This window comes from Sprattus sprattus (genome assembly GCF_963457725.1).
Source record: "Sprattus sprattus genome assembly, chromosome: 15".
Taxonomy (NCBI): Eukaryota; Metazoa; Chordata; class Actinopteri; order Clupeiformes; family Clupeidae; genus Sprattus; species Sprattus sprattus.
The window spans coordinates 17,530,328-17,551,552 of record NC_137913.1 but is presented as its reverse complement, the minus strand read 5'-3'; the positions used below and the strand labels follow the sequence as shown (position 1 = coordinate 17,551,552).

The 21,225-nt window shown below is 41.5% G+C and overlaps 4 protein-coding genes across 4 annotated transcripts in view; 2 read left to right on the top strand and 2 right to left on the bottom strand.

Moving 5' to 3' along the window:
- The window catches only part of grk5l (G protein-coupled receptor kinase 5 like), a 41,385-nt gene extending 38,687 nt beyond the window's left edge, over positions 1 to 2,698 (bottom strand). The window contains exon 1 of the mRNA XM_080853169.1: positions 2,139 to 2,698. Coding sequence (XP_080709295.1) covers positions 2,139 to 2,190 — 52 coding nt within the window. The 5' untranslated portion in view covers positions 2,191 to 2,698. The remainder of the gene's footprint in view (positions 1 to 2,138) is intronic.
- Positions 2,699 to 3,664: 966 nt separating this feature from the next.
- Positions 3,665 to 6,215, bottom strand: lsm1 (LSM1, U6 small nuclear RNA associated). The gene is made up of 4 exons (XM_080852374.1): positions 6,077 to 6,215; positions 5,634 to 5,702; positions 5,071 to 5,186; positions 3,665 to 4,503 (listed from the first exon to the last, which is right to left on the bottom strand). Exons 1-4 carry the CDS (start codon positions 6,120 to 6,122, stop codon positions 4,333 to 4,335), a joined length of 402 nt encoding a protein of 133 aa, XP_080708500.1. The 5' UTR covers positions 6,123 to 6,215; the 3' UTR covers positions 3,665 to 4,332.
- Positions 6,216 to 6,723: 508 nt separating this feature from the next.
- Positions 6,724 to 11,912, top strand: bag4 (BCL2 associated athanogene 4). The gene is made up of 5 exons (XM_080852183.1): positions 6,724 to 6,898; positions 7,679 to 7,798; positions 7,907 to 8,098; positions 8,310 to 8,582; positions 9,605 to 11,912. The coding sequence occupies exons 1-5, from the start codon at positions 6,764 to 6,766 to the stop codon at positions 10,076 to 10,078; spliced, it is 1,194 nt and encodes a 397-aa protein (XP_080708309.1). The 5' UTR covers positions 6,724 to 6,763; the 3' UTR covers positions 10,079 to 11,912.
- A 4,366-nt stretch (positions 11,913 to 16,278) lies between these two features.
- Positions 16,279 to 18,244, top strand: LOC308375913 (dual specificity protein phosphatase 26-like). The gene is made up of 3 exons (XM_080852131.1): positions 16,279 to 16,621; positions 17,014 to 17,225; positions 17,764 to 18,244. The coding sequence occupies exons 1-3, from the start codon at positions 16,449 to 16,451 to the stop codon at positions 17,961 to 17,963; spliced, it is 585 nt and encodes a 194-aa protein (XP_080708257.1). The 5' UTR covers positions 16,279 to 16,448; the 3' UTR covers positions 17,964 to 18,244.
- The last annotated feature ends 2,981 nt before the right edge of the window (positions 18,245 to 21,225 follow it).

Sequence of the window (21,225 nt, the reverse complement as noted above, 5' to 3'; positions counted from 1 at the left end):
CTGGGCCTCCAAATTAACATTAATAAATAAAGGGAGTGGTGGAAAGGGAGAGTGGAGTGGGTAATACTGTGTCTTTTACGGTACAAGGCCATAAATTATTAACAAACACACACACAGAACAAACAATACAACCATTCTTTTCATCACCAGACTCAATTATCAAAGTTATCTTGATATAAAATTGACTGACAATCAAATCCTCTCAGTCCTCAACATAAACCGGCCTGTATGGGTTCTGTAGACCTAAGTCTCCTAGGTCCTTCTTTCATCGCTGCCTGTCTCTTCATGTTCATGTTTCCTTACACAATTTTTCTCTCAATGTGTATGACTTCCGTGAACAAACTAAAAAAATGTGTGCCTGTGCCATTTCTTGTGTAATTGTTTGTATATGTGGTTTTGTTGAATTTCAGGAAAATTACATACGTAACCCACTGTTATTCAGTTTGACTATAGAATATAGAGGGTAAATGGATCTTCGGAAAAGCTGACGGGGCAATGTGGCACAGGTCCTAAACAGCAGGTATACTACCCATAGAGAGGGAGAGGGCCACACCAGTAAGGGCCAAAGGGCTTAGAGGTGGGGGAGAGGCACTGGGGTGGGGATAAAGGAGAGGGATGCATTTGGGCAAATGAATGGCCCACCCGACGCTGCATCTGACAAGCATCGTTGCCTTCAAGCTTTTAATTTGGTGCTGCATCAATGGCGTAATTAAATCAGGCGGGAGAGGGAAGGGATGAGGCAGGCACACAAGTCACTGTCACAGTCACTATGTGACATAGCGTCCCACTGCAAAACCAGGCCCTTTGCTTATAGAGGTGTTGGGGTTCAGTAGAACATACACACACATACACACAGTAGTGTATAGAATCCATTTCAAGTGTTCGTGGACTCATTAGGCTTCAACTGTATGCGAATGGGGGTGCTGATCTTTCGTTTTATGACCAACAGTAAATGGGACAGAACAATGACTGGCAACGTCAAAGTGGCCTGGATTGTTTTTTATGGTACGAATATAAAGGAAACGTAGGCTACCGACTCTCTCTCCCACATCCCACTAAAGGAAGGTGGTGTAACAATTCAGAGAACCGACTGAACAGGAGGAGTGAATGTGATGCTTTCCTTTAAACATTTCCCAGTATCTGTAGTCTGCTCGTGTTGTGACAGTAATACAGTTATCTCGCAAAATTATGCTATGTACTTCCAGACACAGACGTTTTTCAACTTGAGTTTCGGTTACTTTGATAATGTGATGACAGCCTATAGCGTCAGCATCCATATATACGAGCCCCGGTTTGGAGGCAACGGTGTGTTTAATGGACACAAGTGGCCTAACATTCGCCCCACCGAACTGAACAGATGTGACAACAGCCATAACGATTCCATGAGCCTCCTGGCTTATATAATACATACGATTCCGGTGTGGCGCGTTCGTGCGAGTAGATCACCGACTCGTGGGGCCTTGTAACTGTACCACTTGAGGAAGTAGAGGCTCTTGTGGTTATCGTGGTCAGAAGAAAGGGCTAAGAGACCTAAAATGTTATCCAATGCATACGCGAGACGATCTGCAGTATGCATTTGCTCATCGAATGGGGTTATCCGAGGTCTCATTTGGTGTTAGCTTGAAAACGGCTTCCTTAAACGACACATAATAACGCACTCACCAATTTTTCTCGCTTAGGGATCTAGTCATGTATAAGGGCTAACGATATGTCATTCATAGTTCAACACCACTTCCTAGCAATGCTTAAAAAAGTTCACGTTTGATTCGAGGAAATGTCAGAATCGGCCAGGCTATGTCTGTAAATCGTTATTTGCCCTACGAAGCGTAAAACGGATGTGGGAGGCTGATGTTTTTAACAGAATGGAAGGTGAACCTCAACACATACGAACTGTCAAACGTTATGTGGCCTACAAACTAATAGCTGTAGCTTGTCTTGTTAGAATTTTTCAGTAACAAACATCTCTCTAAATCTCTTGAAATATGCTTTGGAAAGTAAGATTACATCATCATTAATAATAAGTGTAGCCTACTGGATCCATATACGAGCTAGCGATTTTGAAAACGTCAGCGTATACCGTTTGCTTTCATACAACATGCATTTTTTTCGTAGTGAATTTGGGCGATTATTCCACTTACCCTCTCTTGCCTTTAGCAGTACCGTGTTAGCCACAATATTCTCCAGCTCCATCAATATCCAGTCTGATATTGTCGTTCGTTGAAGTAAAATAAGTCAACAGACCAAACTCACGCTCTTCCCGGCAGAATGTTTTTTCGCCCGTTTGTGGCAAAAAGGAAAGTCAGAGTATGTATCAGTACAGTGAAATCTCTATTGGTAAACTACTGAAGAATGTACTATATACAAGCGTGGCTACTGCTGTCCGTTCCAAAAAGCGCGTTGAGAGCCTTTCCAGTTCCAAACGCCATTGGCTTGAGCCTAATTCTGACAGGAATCCCATCAAACAGGCAGAAACGTTCACCCAGAATCAAAATCAACACTAGAGACGACTGATGTCTACATCCTTTGATGATGCATTCCTGAGAGTAGCTGAGGCTGGAGCATGGTATATTACAACCTTTAGCAGACCGCAGGGGAGTTCACAAAGTAATAGGCTTCCCTACAGGCTGACAAAGTATCAGCGCGCTCCCCCTTTCGGTTAATGACACTGAGGTTGGGTCTCTCCGCCAGGTCCCTGAACAGTTTCCTCACACATCCCTATGTACAAGAAAGCATTCCACGTTGTATTATAACAAACCCACGAAGAGCTGAAGAGTAAAACTATGCTGTCGTTTCCGGTCGAATACATGTTACAATTACCGTGTTGAGATTAAGGTGGTCTGCAACAACAAATTACCAAATGCTGTCGGAGGGGGCGGTATCGTCAAGTGTTCACATGTCCGCTGAAAGATTCAGCCCTTGCCGTTACACACTAGGCCAGAGGTATTTGGTATGTTCGCCACCTCAGAATTATTTCGTTGAAAACATTTGTCCAATATCATTATGGAGCCTATGTAATGTTTTTCAGTTACCCAATGCGGATGTTGTCCCCTTCATGATATTCAAGCCGATAGGACTTTAGCTCTGCTTAACACCTTAACTAGGCTATAACTACAAGTTGATAAAAACACATGTATGCCCATCATTTCCTGCCGCGTTAACCATAAGCTTAAATTTTCATCGCGTCATTGTCTAACGCATACAAAACAATTTCAAAACTATTGTTTTCGTGGTATAGAAGTGAATTACATTCATTGAACATTTACGTTTCATGCACCACACTTTTCTAGCCTCTCCTGGTGCCATTGCGTAAAAACTGAGGGCGCCTTTTTACTTTTCGGCGGCGAACATAAATCCGTCTATCCCTTTAGAGTGATTGAATAAGCCAAATAGAAGGCATACAGGGAAAACCGTGTCTCTTCCTTGGATGCTTTGAGGGCACCATATTTTGTACACTTAAAATGACCAAATCTGCATCGATTTAATAAAAAATGCCATAATAAACCAATATTTCGAGACACACCAGAATTCTGCACAAGCCTATTGAACAAGTTTGACTTATTTCTTAATTTTAAGTCTTGGGTTCAGCTACTTAAACAAGCCAAGATAGCACAAATTAAAGACAAAATCCTTACCTACCCATCAGACATTTCATGTTGGCAAAACATTCAGCAATACAAAAGAGATTTAATTGAAGGAAAATATTGTCATGGTTCGGTTCATCATTTTCTTTCCACATGATACTGAAACAAAAAAGCCACCATAGCCTATTAACATAATAAACACAGAAATATCTTTCTTTACCTTAAATTCACAATCATTTAAAAATAGTTTTAACTAAGTGCTTTTAAGTTTGCCTTGTCCACATCCTGTACCTGTTGTGTCAGGCATTAAACAATAACAAAAAAAATCAATGATGGTGGACTTCTATGTAACAAGCCACTAAACCTCACTGTCAACAAAACATGGTTTACAGCTTCATTTAAATCAAAGACTGTGGCACAAAACTGATAACTGAGATTACACCTTTTTGTTCAAAAAGAACATTTAAGTAGGAGGGAAGATTGCATGCTCTTCATATTAGAGTACATAACTTAGAGTAGGTTGTTCTAACAGCATTAGATATACCTACACAACCAAGGATGGCCATGCTAATGAAAATCTTAATTTTCCAGTTCTAGTCCTTTGACGGAATGAAGCTGTCACCATCACATGGTCGGCCAACTGATAACTCATCAAAACGAACAAATAAACTGACAGAAAAGATTCTACAACTGAATCCCAAACAGAACCGTTCTCTACTATTTGCAAACATGGAGAGACAGACAAACAGACTCAGAAATCGTCCAAGGTGTCTGCTTTAGGAATAGACAGGCCTCGCTCCTTGACTGCTTGTAGTTTGAGCCTCTCTGACTCCTGTTTGGCCAGCTGCTCTATCCTTTGCTCCTCCAGGATCTCCTCAATCGACACACGCTGGAGAATCTGGTCGCACTCTTTATCTAGGTCCTAGTAGGAATAAGACAAGCAAGAATTTGTTGGTGAGTCAAAACTGCCAATTTAAATGATGTAAATAGTAAGGTCTTCAAACTTGTTAATGCATTTGGTAATTTCACCATGTTCCATCTTCTATCTAGGTTTGGACAAAACAGTGATTAGGTTTGGGAAATCATTTAGGCAACCTCACTCAGTGCTCATCTGGGGTTAGGGTAGACAGTGATGTAAAGAGCAAGAAACCAATCAAGTCTTCATAAATCCTAAATTTCAGATTCATTACATTTTTTTCACGAGATATTTAAGGACTGCCATTACAATGCAGACAAGTATATTGAGTGCAAAACACAAGTAAGCTGTGGTATACAACAAAAGTTGTTGGAATTGCACAAACAACAAGATACATGACAAATGTTTCATTTTATATGTACACAGGAATTTACATTGAGTCTGGTAAATCTACATCCAATGCTGCACTGTAAAGTGGAAAACATACAGCAGTGTATTTGATTAATATATTAAATTAATATTTACTCAACAATTTTGAAACATGAAGTATAATGCATCCGGAAGAATACTCACTACTTCACCCAGCAGAACAACGTTCTCTCCTCTGACAACAAAAATCCCTCTAGGGATATCTCCAAACTTCTTGCCAACATGAATGCGTTCCACAGTTTGATGCAAGACTAAATTGGCTGAGGGGAAAAACATTTTGAAATAATAGAACTACATGTGATTCATTCAACAGGGTCAACAATTGAGTGCTAAAACACAGACATGTTACCTCATTTAATTGAGCAACCCATCTTGAAGTAAATTAACACTTTTGGAGTCAATACAATAGTTATATTTGCTTTGGTTACTAATTTTAGTCTGTATTAACGAAGTAAAAATTGTATCAACATTGCAGGTACAGGTAAATATCGACGAGCAACTCCGCCCCAACCATTCGACAGCATGGCTGGGCCTGCTCCCAGACTAACAACGTTTGGGCAACAACTCACATATGATGCGTTGAATGTTAACTACATAACCCCCAGGAGACAGACCTACGGAGTTCGGAGAGTATCAAAGAGCTAAACTGAGGTACACTTTGGGAAATCATGTGGTGACACAAAAATAAAAGTCTTTAAGTCACATACCGAATTGGTCTATGCTTCGGAGGATTCCTATTAACGTCCTTCCATCACGAAGTAGGACGAGGTGTTTTTCTGAAGGGGAAAAAAAATAGTTTATTAAGCTTACATAGGCCTACAACATATGTGCTGCCCCTCAGATATTCAGAGCATGTCACATGCCAGCGTCTCTGAAAGCTGTGAGGCTTTAATAGCGCATTAATCATTGTGGGCCTTACAATCACATGAGTTCAACACGATGTCTAATATTGCAACAAGATATGCAATCCAGCGAGTTTTAAACCCCAACAGCCCATTTTGTTATACGTCTAGATTTGTACTCTAACCCCGGCGAGCCAAGTAAACTGTAAGGCTAACACTAGCTCACAAGGATTGTGACTCGGCTAACTAACTGATGGCCTTTCAACGGGAGCGTGAGCTTTAAAAGGAAAAAAAAACAATGAACTTACTATCGATATCCTCGATTAGACTAGCAGTTCCTGGCATATAATTCATTGTGGTTACATTTGCAGCTAGCAGGGTGTTTATTTTACAACTTCGTGTATCAAGCCATGGATCAGTTCAAACAAGTATCGCATTGGAACAGGAAACAGCGTCCGAAGTATCGCACACTTCCTGTCATATTTAACCCCTTGTTCCCAGTCTTTTTTCCGCCTTCTGTGAGACTGGTACTCTACTGAAGGTCTATTTTTGGGTCTAAATGTTTATCACTACACCATAAAAAAATTGAACAATGTAAATGTTAAGTTCTACTGACTTTGAAAAGTACAGAATGCTGAGCTCTCTTTTCAGAACTCTTTAAATTTCATGCTAGTACACTGTCGTATCCTCACGTGGGCATGTCTCCACCTTTTCCTATTGGTCCATTCAGTTTGCGGTGGTAGCCTTTCACTACAGCTGACAACAGTATCTGAGGTCTTATTTGATGAGACGTATTCTGACGCGCATAGGGATAGCGTTATGTAAAACAGTTTATATGAATAAGGAAGTGACTCAAGTGGAAACTTAAAGGAACAGTGTAAAATAGACTTTTATGAAACGTCGAGTTTGGCTGGAGCTGCGGTGGAAAGGGGTTGGAGAGAGTGCAGGGTAGCAAACTCCTGTAAAGCTTTCTGATTGTGCCGAGAGTTGCGCCAATGGCGTACGACACAGCTTGCAACGACAGGAGTGGAGGGGATCCTGCTTGGGTCATGCAGCAAATGCAAGCGGGCTCTAAATCGCAGTGGCCATCACATTTGAACTCCGAGAACAATAACTGGAACGGCACCATGGTAATTTCAGCATTTTGGAAATGTATAATTTGACAGATTGTAAGAAAGCGCAGTTACCTTAAATGTATCAGCCCGGTTCAAGTGACAGGAGTAATCAGAGCCTGTCGAGTGCTAGTGCTAGCAAAGAAGCTACGGTAGCGCTAGCAATTGTAGCCAGTGATGGGAAGCTACATGCTCTTGAGTTTGCGAGTTGGCACTGATTTCAGTACAGCACTAATTTCTAGCTAGATGAGACGTTACGTATGTGTTAAAACCAATTTACATACCTTGAATGTAGAGTTTGGGGTTTCAGCGATCGCTCATCAATACCGATTTGCGAGTTAACGTGAGCTAATACACAGCTACATTTTGTATCTCTGTTAGCTAGACCCAACCATTTCTAACGTGTTAAAGTAAAATGTAGCGTTAGCGTTATCCTTCCACACTCGCTGCTAGTGTACAGTTCATATATTTAGATGTCTTGAATGTACCATTCAAAATATTTTGCAAACATTCTGGTAGGTTTGAAACGTTAATTAACGTCGTCCTTTATGTCTGTGTGGCCTGTGTGCTTGTCCAACTTTGTGTTAAGTAAGCCAGATAATGCGACACTTAAACGTTATCTGGTGTTACAGGGAAGTTATGTGAACCTAGCTTATGTGTTATAATTACACCATTTGTATTTTATGCTGTATGATGCAAGTTATTTCGCAACAGGTTAGTGATGGTAGTGATTTACGAAGAGCCTGGCATGGTGTACATACTCGAGTATTGACTTATCACACTGTTTATTCATTGTAGGATTCGACGCAATACCCTGGATATCCCTCAAACTATTGGTATCCCCAGTCACATACGACAGGGCCTTATGGAAATGCGTGTCCTCCAGGCACGGAGCCCAGCGGGCAACCACCCTACCAGGTACCGTCCATATCTGTCCGACTGTGACATAATGTCACGGTTTTCTTTTATTCCTCAAGTTGATGGGTGAACCAGTGAACTTTTTCTCATGTCTTTTTGTCGTTTCAGCCGGTGACAGCTTACCCCAATGGCGTGTACAATCCTGGACAATACTCTGCAAACATGCTCCATCCTTCCAATCCGTTCTACTGTGCTGATCAAATGCCACCCAGACAACCTCATTACCACAATCAAGGCTGCCCTGAACGAAGCGCAGGCCAGCCAGCCCCACCACCCTATCCTGTTCAACATTGTCAAGGGGTATGTGTATGGCTCATGGTATATTTTATTCTGGTGGAAATTAAAAGGATGTATCACCTATTTAAGTATGATTTGCCTCACAGTTGTTAGTCTAAGCACAGTGGTAGAAATGTTTGCAGAAGTTCCTCCTTGTTTATACCTTGTTCTCTTACTTTTGTGTGTGTGTGTGTAGTAAGATGGTATTCCAATATAATGTTGTTGTTTTGTTAAGGGCCCTGGCTACCATCCAGGCTCTTACCAGCACTATGGGGAGGGGGGTCCCACAATGCCCCCCAATCCTCCTTACCCGGGGCAGCAGGCCATGCTCTCCAGACCCCAGCAACCAGAAGCCTGGCCTCATTCTGGGGGCTATGGCCCTTCCCCAGCCCCACAACAGCAATGGCAGCCTGGAAACCAGACGCAGCACGGTCCCTATGGCAACCATGTCAGGCCTCCCCATCCCCCACCGTGGCAAGGACCTGCCCCCCCTCCATATGAGCACAAGGTATGTGATATACGGGAGGCATTCTATTCTTGTCATAACAGGTCCTTATTCCTTGACTAAGATTGCTGGTTTCACTCAGTGATGTAATCGCTGATCTATAATGAAAGACTTTGCTGAAAGGAAAAGTCTGTTGCCATACATTAAGTATGGGAGATATTATGTAGTGGTCTACCTGCCAAGTATGGTTTTAGGGAATATAAGAAGAGAAGAACAGCTTATATCCACCTAATGTATATCTTGCTTTGTGGTAAGCAATAACTTGTAAATTACTTTGTTTTGTCTATTTTTAATCAACACTTAGCAGAGCTGTTGGAATTTCAGCTTTTCCCGTGAGTCTTAAGTATAATGGGTGACCTCAGCGGGCTGGGCTAAAGCCTCTTATGCAACCGCCCATAGCTCACCACAAGGCTGTCAGAGGTCGCTAATTGCTGTAGGCCTCACTGCACACAAAGGTCTGCGCACTGTAAGACACTTAATCCAGGTTGCTCAAATGCAGTTGGCTTTTTCCCCACACACTGCTTTTTGCTTTCGTCATATTTCCACTGTGTTGTTTGACTGGAAAACCTTACTGTTAAATTAAATTACTGAAATTTGCTAACTTATTAATTATTGGAAAGCCTTTTGGATAGCAGTTGCTGTTGTAGCTGAGTTTAGCCTGTTTGTTCAGTTTTGCCTTGCTGTTACTTTAATTTAGAGAAAGATTGGTAGAGTGTTGCTAGGAGGGGTAGGGTGCGGCTCAGGTTAGCTGTTTGGCCTCACCCTTGACATTGTGTCTTTGGTTATGGCAGTGCATAGAGTAATGTGGTAACTACATGCTAAAGTCGTGTTATGACCTGTTCCTTTCTTTTTTACTTACCTTTCTATTTGTCAGACAAAGATAGATTATTTTTCATCACATTTTATTTTGTTGTGTAAAGACAATTAAGCTTAAAAGAAAAATGTGAACAATATACACATTCAATTCTTCGCTTGAGTAGACTGTCAGTCTCAGTCATTAAGTCCTTACTTTTTCAACCCCTCAGGACCATCAGTTCTCTGGACAGCACCCACAGGCTCGGCCACAACCAATGGGGCCCAAACCTCGACCCAACACGCCAAACCAAGCCCAGGGTAAGCCCACAGAGTTCAGTGCACCCCCTCAACTTTACAAGTCGGGAGGTGGTAAGGCGCAGGAACCTAAACCAGCTCAAGCGGAGCCTCCTCCAGCGTCCAACCAAACCAGAGGTCCGATTGGCCCCCAGCCGTGTGAGAACCCCGGTCTAGCCCGCGTTCACCAGGTCCTGTTCCGGGCACAGCTGCTGCAGGAGGACGTGGATGAGTTTGTGGGCAAAAAGACGGACAAAGGCTACCGGTACCTGGAGGAGCTGCTTACCAAAGAGCTTCTGGAGCTGGACTCAATAGAGACCAATGGCCAGGAAATGATCCGACAGATGCGCAAAGAGGCTGTGATGAGGATCCAGGGTATACTGGACCAGCTGGAGAAGAAGGCCTTCTGATGCGAGAGAAAGAAACAAAGAGAGGGAAAATGTTGAGACCTGGATTTTGAGGTTCTCTATTTTTTTTCCCATTTCCTTGTCTGTTGTCTGCAGGCATTCTGCTCACTGTACCCCCTTTTCCCTTGCGCTTACTGTTTCGGTTGACAGCATAAAATAGAGATGTGCAACTTGGGCCTTTTGTCTCATCTCTTTGAAGCTTTCTTTCTTGAAGGTTACTTTTTGCAAATCTAACACAGATGAAAATGTGGTACTTTGCAGTTGATAAGGCTGGCTTAATTTGCCAAATGCGCAATGATTTCAATGTCTTGATGGAATTAGATCTTACTGCCTTTGCCCATAAATTTAGCAGGTCTTGGCAGACACCAACATTTATTTTCTAATGATGTTTAGGTATTGGTTTTTTTTCTGGGCAGATTGATCCCTGTTACAGTGGAAATCTTGTTTTTACTGGACCAGCCTGTGTAACATGCTGACATTGCTGTGTCCGTCCTCTCCAAACCTTGGAGGTAGTGTTCACCTCCTGCTATGTGTCTGCGTGTCAGACTGGGTGCTGATGTACACTGGGATCATTTGGCCAAATAATTGTGCTTCCTGTAAATCAGTGGGCACTTGCGTCTGCCCAATGCTCTTAATTTAATCTGATTATGTATAGTGTTTTCCAAAACTATCATGAGTTGGCAACATGATTCCTTAGAGCAAATTTGTAGCGGTAGGGTCAAAGCCATTTGCTACCAACCAGGAGATTACGGACCATACTATGCTAATATTTGGATTCTGATGGTTGTGCATCAGTTTGAGACTTGAGACCTGTCTCATATTGCATTTGGCAGTAAAATAGACAACCTATTAAGCAACTGAGAGAGAAGCGTGTAACTTAAAGAAAGAAAAACCCTACTCCATCTCTACCCGTGTTCCCTCCTTGATGTGCTTTTTTTGCGGTGACGTCATGCTGTTGTAACTCTTTCTAATTTCAAACTGTCCTTTGTATCTTTTCTGCTCATTCATGTCCTTCACAACATGTTTGTGATGAATACCTTTTTCTCTCCTGTGATTTTTACTGACTTTGCCCTTCCATCTACAAACTCCTACTACATCACCTGGAATGTTTTCGTTTTTTTGGCACTTGAACAGATGATGCAGCCTAATTCAGAGACTGCCCTGGCACAGCCTTGAAGTAAACACCTGTCGGTGCCCTTTTCTAATATGGTTTCATATCTGTTCATTTTCTCAAATTACTCTTGGAAGTTCTCTGCTGGAGTCCCTAACACATCGTATTGAGAACTTTTAGTGGTCAGGAAATAGGACGTGGATTTGTTCCGAAAAGTAAAGATATTTAGACCTCTTGATGAGGTATGTATGTATGTAAGGCTTTTTTTTCAGAGAGAGAAAACACCTGTGTAAACGTGTACTATATAAATCTATATATATATATATTCATCATTAACATGAAAGAAAAGGAACGATTTGTTACATGGCCCTTTTCAAAGCAACCAGACAACAGTACCTTTAACATCACACTTTGCACCAAAGTCACCTCCTGGCCACTTTCTGCTGGTCTTCTTCACATCACAAGCATATCTGTCCTGTTTCTCTTTATGAAAGATTTGTGCCATAATAGCAGCAGGTGCTTTTATAAATGTCCCAACAGGAAAAAATATTCCCTCGAGATGTGCATGGACAGTAATATTGGAATTGTGTTGATCATTGTGTTATTTCTCTCTAATCCTGTAAATAATATCTCTCCCTATCAGACTGAAATGAATACGTATTTACACTTTACATGCAACATGAGAGATATATTTGTATAAGGTAGAACACACAGAAATCCTAAGGACCAACAATCTGCCTGCAATTGTTTCTATCTGTAATGCATGGTTTTGACCACACAAGGGTGCTGTTTCCCTATTGGGTGTAGGGGACCAGCATTGGCGGTGATTCACATTAAATCTATCAGGACATTGTTAATGTGATGTGGCCTTATTTTGTCACGTGTTGTGTTGTTCTCCGGACCAAAACAAAAGCACTTTCAGTCTTACAATTACAATACAAAGGGATCGATAAAATGGTGTTAAATCATTTTCTTGGTCGTTTGAACCTGTTTATTGTAATTATGTACATATTCAAGCCCTGAAAAATGGATAGAAAAGACCTAGTTGTTCATAGGTTCTTCTTTCAAAATACCTCATTCCAGAATATTTCCTTCATTAGACAGGCTGCATGGAATGGTGTAAGTGGGTGTAATTTATCCCATCCTTCTGTCTTGTCTTTGGCAAAACCTTCTCTTTATTATCAAAGTATAGAGCAGTTGTTTTGACAATATAATGCTCTCTATGGTTTTATTTTCTTCCTGTAGAGTCACAGCCAGTTTGTCTTCCTCATAAGACAATAAAAAGCCAAACATAGACATTCTAGATGCAGTATTTGATCAGAATTGCAGTATTATTGTAAGTCAAGAAGCTTTTTAGTTTTACACAGCAAAAACAAAGCCATATTGCACCTTAAAAACATATTATTAAAAGCATTAAAGGAGTTTAAGCCTCAGATACATTCAATGAATGGGTCACAGTATACATTGCCCTCCAGAATTATTGTTACCCTTCAGTAAAAATGAGCAAAACGGGATGCGATTTGTTTTTTTATTGTTTATCCTCATGATCTTTCATTCAAAATATTAACAAAAATCAAACCTTTACTTGAAGTATCATAAGTGAAAGAAACTTTACATTCTTATTATGAAACAAATATTTTCCTCAAAAATATGTGTGCCATAATTATTGGCACCCCTTGATTTAATATTTTGTGCAGCCTCCTTTTGCCAAGATAACATCTCTGAGTTTTCTCTTATAGTGCGTGATGAGGTTGGAGAACACATGGCACAGGGTCTGAGACCATTCCTCCATACAGTTTCTCTCCAGATTCTGAGGTCGACACTTGTGGACCCTCCTCTTCAGCTCATCCCACAGATTTTCTATGGGTTTAGGTTGGGAGACTGTGATGGCCATGGCAAAACCTTTATTCAGCGGTCGGTGAACCATTTTTGTGTAGATTTTAAGGTGTTTCAGATCATTGTACTGCTGGAAGGTCCAACCACGGCCCATTTTAAGCTTCCTGGCAGAGGCTGTTAGGTTTAAATTGAATATCTGCTGGTATTTGATGGAGTCCATGGTATCCTAACAAGATGTTTAGGGGCTTTGGAAGAAAAACTGCCCCACAACATCAAAGATCCGCCACCATACTTCACAGTGGGTATGAGGTGCATTTCTGTATGGCTATCTTTCTGTCTACACCAAACCCACCTTTGATGTTTGTTGCCAAAAAGCTCTATTTTGGTCTCATCTGACCAAATAACCCAGTCCCAGTCCAGTAACATTTGGCTAGCTGTAGCGCTTCAGTTTGTTGTTGATTGACAGCTGAGGCTTTTTTTCTGGATCCCTCCCAAACAACTTGTGGTGGTGTAGGTGGCATCTGTTGGTAGTTTTGGAGACTGTCTGACCCCAAGACTCAACTAACCTCTGCAATTCTCCAGCTGTGATCCTTGGAGATTCTTTTGCCACTTGAACCATCCTCCTCAAGGTGCGTTGGGTCAATGTACACACACATCCTCTTCCAGGCTGATTCTTAACATCTCCTGTCGCTTTAAACTTCTTAATTATTGCCATGATAGTGGAAATCTGTATATTCAACAGTTTGAGTAATTGTATTGTAAAGTTGAACACTAAGGTATTTGCTCTTGTAAAATTCAAGTCTTAAGCGTTTAGATTTTCTATATTCAAAATACAGGCCCCATAGAAGGAGCTGCATCCAATAAAGGCCAGTATTCAAAATTAAAATCTTATGTTCTCCAAAACATTGCAAGGTCACCTTTATTTTTGGTGAAAGACTCAAATCTTCTTGGGATGGAGGATACCAGTGTTGCACAAGTTTCTGGAAGATGCTCTGCTATTCTTCAGGCACTATTTGCTCTACCTTTCTCTTAAAGTAACACTATCTAGCAATTTGACCTTAAAATAACAGCTTAAAAATAAATTGTGGCGCTACAATGAAGTATAATATGGAGAATGGACTCTGTGCCATTGCCATACCAGGGTCTGTAGGCATATTACTGCGCTATGTAAGTTTCTGTAGCCGCCAGGTAGGAGACACAAGGGGATACAAGTGAAATTCAGAGCTGGCTGGACTAGTAAGTCACTAATTTGCTGTCTTGCTTTGTCATTGTAGCGCCACAATTTTTTTAAGCTGTTATTTTAAGGTCAAATTGCTCCATAGTGTTACTTTAAAATGTGTGCATTTGGATTCAAGTCAGGCAACATACTTAGCCAAGTCATAGTTTTCCCTTTTTTCCCTTTGGAAACTCTGAAGTGATTTAAGCAGTGTGCTTTGGATATTCCTCTTCTACCGAGCTTCTGGAGACTGGGAGTCGTCTTGTAAGACAGTATTTTGGTATTCAAAGGGATTCATGGTGTCATCTGTAAATGTCATCTCCCCACAACTTTCTGAAGTTAAGCAGCCTCTCATCACACTTCCACCTCTGTGCTTCGTGTACTACATGATGATAGTATTATTTTTATACCATATATTGGAGACTTAGTCTGAGTTATGATCAGTTCAGAAAACAGGTTTAATCTTGTACAATGGTGCTGACCAAGGGAGACAGACCGAAGTTCACTCATATGGAGCTCAACCTAAGAATCTTCTTATAAGCCATTGAAAGATTAAAGTTAAATGCCTTCTGAGTATAAGGGCTGTCACCTTTTATACATGAGCACAAGTCTCTGAGCTATGGACTGACCCTTTCACACCTCCCTCAGGCGACCTCTCTCTCTAACAGAATATTCAACCAGAAATTCTTACATTCTAACCTAAATCCGAATTAAAGCACGATAACAACTAGATATAAGATGCATTAAATTCTTGACTATGGTATATCATTATTAACTCATTGTTAACTCTCATTGATTCTTTCAATGACTTAATGTTCACTGTGGTAATCCTGGTTGGGTTCACACCAAACATGCTGGACTCCATCGGAGGTGAACACATTTATCTTACCTGACCAAAGAATGTGGTTCCAATATTGATTTATTTTCATGTTCTTTAGCAAAGGTTAATCTTGCAGTCTTGTGCCAAAGAGCAAGCAAGGTTCTTTTTTTCTTGGACGCCGTCCATTAAGGTTGACTTTGTCTTTCGCACTGTCTGAGCTGTCACAGAAACTCCAATAGCCCTTGTGCCCAGTTTGAAGCACTTGCTGTCTGTTCTTCAGGGCAATTAGCGCACTGTGGCGTCATTTTAGGTCCTTGCCACTGCAGTTTTGATTAGTGGCACCATGGCCTGTTCTACAGCTAATGTTACCTCCTGATGGTGCACATGTGTTTCGACTGATTTTAAGTTGGTGGTCGATCTTACTGTATCCTGTATGTTTCAATTCCTCTTGCAATTACTTTCAATGTGGCGTCATGATGTAGCCATGCAGATAGATACAGCCCATAGGTCCGAAATTGAGAGTTCTGTTCACGAGGCCTTTTTATAACCATGATGCGTTTAGGTTAATTGGAAATCACAGTTCTCACAGTACTTGTTAATATATAATAATATAAATATAATGTTTTTTAACTAGATGTATTCCCTTTTGTCGCATATAGTTTCTGGCCTATATTTTCAATATAGTCTTTCTAAAGTTAAGTAGACTGATAGTGATTGTTCATTAGGGGAAATACTCTTCTTGTCAAAATAATGGAATTATTGAGAGGTGATATAATTTTCAATCATTTGATACTTGAGTATTATTGCACAAGGGAGTGCTCACTTCTGTTGTATTGATAGGCCTACTTCTAGAACACATTGCGTCAGACACAGCAATCTGTTGAGTCGCCTTTCTTTCCACTAACTAGGCAAATGTTCAAACTGACTGTTCCTTATTTAGAACAAGAGGCTCACTTCAATGCGCAAATGGTCATAAATCGTGTCAGATCTCGAACTTCAAACTGGCACATTTGCGAATTATTGGCATATTACATTATACAGAGGATAATTCAAACATGTAACAGCTGTAGTATCTCTTACCGTCAGCGCTCGTAGAGTTTAATTTATGGTATTGTAAAATGACCTAGGACTTTCTGGGTGACTTGATAGCATGCCAACATTTTTCTCTCAGAATATCCCCCTCGCACTGCAGGGGCTACCATACATATTCAGACAACGCCATGAATTGATAGCTTGAAAATTCGAGCACCCCCTACGAAGCAACCGGTATTTAAGTAATCTAATATTCGCGTTTGTACAATAGTTTGACACCAAACGCAAAGTTTTGGATTCCTACGACTGCGCGCAATCAAGACTTTGGATCAATATTCAGGCACGCAATATAGGTAGAATGGCTACTCGGAATTATCTTTGGACAAGCGATACCCAACGTTCAATCAGACCGGAGATTGACTACAGTTCTCCTGGACTTGCCGTTATGGAGATGGAGCGTCTCCTTTTCACCGGAAGAGTAATCAATAGTCATGCCGATGAAGTTTGGCCAAGACTTTACATAGGGGATTAGTAAGTGATGTCTAATCTAAAACTTCAGGTCTGAAGTTGCATGATGTCTGGCCATGCCTCATGTAATGTACATAAACGTGGCACTAAGATTTTGCATCACCAGCAACATTAGTGTCTGATTGACAGATTTCTACTTAGGCACATGTCAAAATCTGATCCGGGCTCAGTGGGTCTATGCAGTTCAGCAACAATTGGCTATGACTACTGTTGTTGCATGTATCCCATGTGCTCACTGAACAACTTCACCCCATGTAATTGGATAGATGGGTGGTTGCATGCATGACACATTGCCATTAACCTCGACTGCATATGGCATGTATGATATAAAAATTGATATATGATATATGTATTTGATCTATTTTGGAGTCATTCATGAATGTGTCATGTTCCAGTGATAGCGCAGAAAATCGCAGTGAGCTGACAGTCCGTGGCTTCTCGCATATTGTGAACTGCGCGCATAGCACCCGGCGTGGGGGCCCCGACTACTACAAAGGCATGAACATTGCATACCTGGGCATTGCAGCCCAAGATTCTCCTGCATACGACATGAGCGTAAACTTCAACAATGCTGCTAACTTCATTCACAAAGCACTCAATGGAAGAGGTGAGCAGATTCTTCTCAGGCCTCAACATATGTTTGTAGATGACCCTGCCAATTTTGACACGGAGCATTAAAGTGTTTTAGTGCTGGGCACTTCAAAGACAGGTGTTCACTAGGCTCCTGTTCTCATGGGAAATACCCAGACCACATGGTGCACACACAGCCGTAATTTTAGGCCAATTATTGCATTGCATACAGTGTAAGGCGAGGCTGTTACTTCCAGTGCAAAGTGCAGTACTGAGCCAAATGCAATGCTTAAGTCTACATAGAGACTGAAACATGTCTGAGAGCAGACTAAATTCTCTACTTGACCAACAGGACATCAGACCTCAGTCATGTCTCACTTATATTTAGTCTGTGGATGATATGACGCAGTTACACTTGTTTTATGTTTGTTGTTGTTTTAAAAACGGACATATTCCCAGTAGATGAATGTTGGTGTCACCACATGAGATGGTTACGTTTTCTGACATACAACATCTAACCCTGGCAAAAGAGAATGCATCATCAGTGGAAGCTAAATTCTGTGTTGCATTTTCAGGTAAAGTCCTGGTCCATTGCCACGTAGGTGTGAGTCGCTCGGCTACAGTGGTCCTGGCTTACTTGATGCTGAAGCACAACATTACCTTGGTGGATGCCATCACTACTGTGAAGGAGGGTCGTGGCATCATTCCCAACCGCGGCTTTCTGCGACAGCTCATTGACCTGCAGATCCAACTCTATGGCAAATATAGCCACTAAAACAAGCCATAAAAGAATCAGACAACAATTTCATTTTAATTTAAATATGGATTAGCCCTCTTCTGCATGAATTATTACTGATACATGTAACATATCACATACAGTTGTATTGTATTTTTATTACTTAAAATGACTTAAATAATGGGAAAAGTGAATTTTGTTATTTTTTAAAGGAGGGTAGTTGGTAAATTGTTGCCAGTGGAAAAGTGCTGTAAAATAAAACATTTCCTTGGAAAAGAAATATCTCATTAGAAAAATAAATAAAGCCTATCTTAATTTTACTCTGAGAAATCAATTTATACACCTAAAATAATATAAATTCAATTAAATTGTAATTTGGGCTATAAGATAGGCCCAATGATAACATTAATAATATTGTGACATAGTGTAATCCACCTTGAAAAAGACATACAGAGAGATAACTATCTTGATAAAAAGTTTATATTGAATATTTTCACATCATTTAGATGTAATTCATGTCTGTTTTTACTTTCTTTTCAAATCTGTCTGGGGGTTCTGGCAGTCAGAGTGAATACTCAACCGTAGCGACACCACAGTCACACAGCCCTCCCCTGCAGGAGGTGTGCCTATGCCCTTCACACACAGGGACACACAGGCTTCCCCTTCATTACAATCCCAGAGGGCCCATACTAGTACTTCATCCATATCTGGGGTCCCTCAAACAGGTTCAACCTATCCTGGGGTAACGTGTACGATTCATACCGGGGGCGCACAGACATGCCTCTGATGGCCCCACAGCAAGCCGACCCACTTCTTACACTATTTATATTGAAGGGAGAGAGCAGTCGCCTCTCCCTCCATCCACTACACAGGTCAATGTCGTTATCCTCATCACTGCCAACTTTCTCATCCTCTTCTCTATTGGAAGAGCTAACACCATGCTTTTCTCACTTTCCAGTCTTCCTTTTCACAAATAAATACTAAAGCATAGGTTTTATGTTACTGCCTACTGAACAACTGAGATAAATATATTGTTACTATATGACAGGCTTGATGTATTTCCAAGGGTCTGAGTGGCACTGAGCACTCAAGAAATAAGGTACAGTTGATATGCTGATTCATTAATGAATCTAACCCACTGTTTCACAGTCAGTAGGGAGAGCGGGGTATTGGGAGACACCGGGTAATGTGAGACACCCCCTCTATCTAGGCAACGGAACACAATTGTGTTCATGTGACCATTATGTTTTCAAGCACCTCCTATTCCCCCCTTGCCATGAAGGAGAAGTTGGTGCTGGTGCTGTGCTGTGGTAAGTATGTATTTTTAAAACTGTCTCCACTTTACCCCACCATGAAGCACAAGTTAAGTTAAGTCTTAAACATATTTTAGTGTAATATTACATAACATGTGTTTATATTTTTAGTGTCATAATCATTGTAGAAAAGCCATCATGCCAAGAAACTACATCAGGAAGACAACCTGGGGCCAAACACCCCTCGCAGAGATGGAGAGTGCAGCCGCTGAGGTCATGGCTGGAAAGAAGTCCTTAAGAAAAGCTGGAAGGGATAGAAATATTGACAAGGCAACCCTCCAAAGATTCATAAAGAAAAAAGAGAAAGGGGAAGTGAAATCAGTAGCCTGGGGTGCAGCAGCTGAGGCAAAGAGAATATTCACTGATGAGATGGAGGAGGAGCTTGCCAAACACTTGAAACAACTAGCTGACCAGTTCCATGGCCTTGCTCCAGTTAAGTGCCGTGAACTGGCATTTGAATACGCAGGGGAAAACAATATCCATGTCCCTGCCAATTGGACAGAAAAACAATGTGCAGGTAGGCTAGGGTGTGCAAGAGATCACATAATTCTGTAGGTTAACTGAGGCCAACTAATCTTGCCACAAAGCTAAATCTTATAATAATGAAATCTCAACTCTTTAGGAGAAGAGTGGTTTGGCAGCTTCCTATCACGTCGCCATCTCTCTGTCCGAACTCCGAAGGCAACATCCCTGGGAAGGGCTACAGCCTTCAATAAAACTACAGTGGAGGAGTTCTTTGAAAATCTGGCTGTAGTGATGGATAGGTGACAGAATTCATTCTTCAGTTGCAAATGTTTTATGGAGGCTTTACCTGTAAGATTTAGTTTTGAGATGATAAGGTTTCCCCCTTGCCTCTCTTCTTTAACAGGCACACATTTCCTCCACACATGATTTACAATGTGGATGAAACAGGTGTGTTAACAGTGCAAAAGCCACGGAAGGTAAGCTACACATGATACACTAGAGAGCACCAGACTGATACTGGGTTGTTTATGATAATGACCAACTAGCTATTGGCAGAATGCTGAAACTAATGCTATTAGTAAAGTTGTAAACCTGTGAACTGGAAAAAATGAATGGACTGAAACGAAATACAGTGTACCTTTAGACCAATAGTAGCGTACTGATTGCGCATGCCATTGATTCTTAATTTTCTATTTGATTCAGGTTGTGACAGGGAAAGGAAAAGAGCAAATTGGTTCTATCACATCGGCTGAGAGATGAGAACTGGTGACTGTGGTGTGTGCAGTGAATGCTGCTGGGAATGCCATACCTCCCATGTTTGTCTTCCCCAGAGTAAGGTTTAAGGACGCCTTCATGACAGGAGCACCTCCAGGAGCCAAAGGTGCCTCCACCAGAACGGGATTGATGAATGAAGACACCTGGCCTGAGTTCCTTGATCACCTGATACAGCACACTAAGTGCACTCCTGACCACCCCATGCTGCTAATCCTTGATAACCTTAGAGCTCACATCTCACTCAGGGCAGTAGAAAAAGCAAAGAGCAACGGTATTGTTCTGCTCACCCTTCCACCCCACACATCCCATCGCATGCAGCCTCTCGACGTGACCGTGTATGGCCCTTTCAAGACCCTATACAGCCGAGCTCTTGATGGGTGGATGAGATCTAACCCTGGCAAATCAGTCTCCATCTACGAAATTGCAGGACTTGTGAATGAGGCCTTCTTGTCAGCAGTGACACCAAGAAATATCACGTCTGGATTCAAGTCCACTGGGATTTTCCCATATAACCGTGAGATTTTCCCTGAGGAAGCGTTTGCCCCATCCATGGTGTTAGACATGCCAGATCCTGAGCTGCAGCCTGCATCCACTGGTCCATCCATTTCAGATGACCTGGATGGTCCACGCCCTGCAGATGATCCACCCCCTCCAGATGATCTAGATGGTCCACTCCCGTCCTATGAACCACCTGCTGCAGATGATCCGCTCGGCAATCCATCCACTGCTCATGGTCCACATGGATGTGC

Excerpts from the sequence above, each read along its gene's own strand:
- bag4 (XM_080852183.1), top strand. The coding sequence starts at position 6,764 with ATGGCGTACGACACAGCTTGCAACGACAGGAGTGGAGGGGATCCTGCT. Across the intron at positions 7,799-7,906 it reads GCGGGCAACCACCCTACCAG|CCGGTGACAGCTTACCCCAA; the intron begins GTACCGTCCATA and ends TTGTCGTTTCAG. Across the intron at positions 8,583-9,604 it reads CCCCTCCATATGAGCACAAG|GACCATCAGTTCTCTGGACA; the intron begins GTATGTGATATA and ends TCAACCCCTCAG.
- lsm1 (XM_080852374.1), bottom strand. The coding sequence starts at position 6,122 with ATGAATTATATGCCAGGAACTGCTAGTCTAATCGAGGATATCGATA. Across the intron at positions 5,187-5,633 it reads CCGAAGCATAGACCAATTCG|CCAATTTAGTCTTGCATCAA; the intron begins GTATGTGACTTA and ends TTTTCCCCTCAG. Across the intron at positions 4,504-5,070 it reads TTGTTCTGCTGGGTGAAGTA|GACCTAGATAAAGAGTGCGA; the intron begins GTGAGTATTCTT and ends TATTCCTACTAG.
- LOC308375913 (XM_080852131.1), top strand. The coding sequence starts at position 16,449 with ATGGCTACTCGGAATTATCTTTGGACAAGCGATACCCAACGTTCAATC. Across the intron at positions 16,622-17,013 it reads AGACTTTACATAGGGGATTA|TGATAGCGCAGAAAATCGCA; the intron begins GTAAGTGATGTC and ends GTCATGTTCCAG. Across the intron at positions 17,226-17,763 it reads CAAAGCACTCAATGGAAGAG|GTAAAGTCCTGGTCCATTGC; the intron begins GTGAGCAGATTC and ends TTGCATTTTCAG.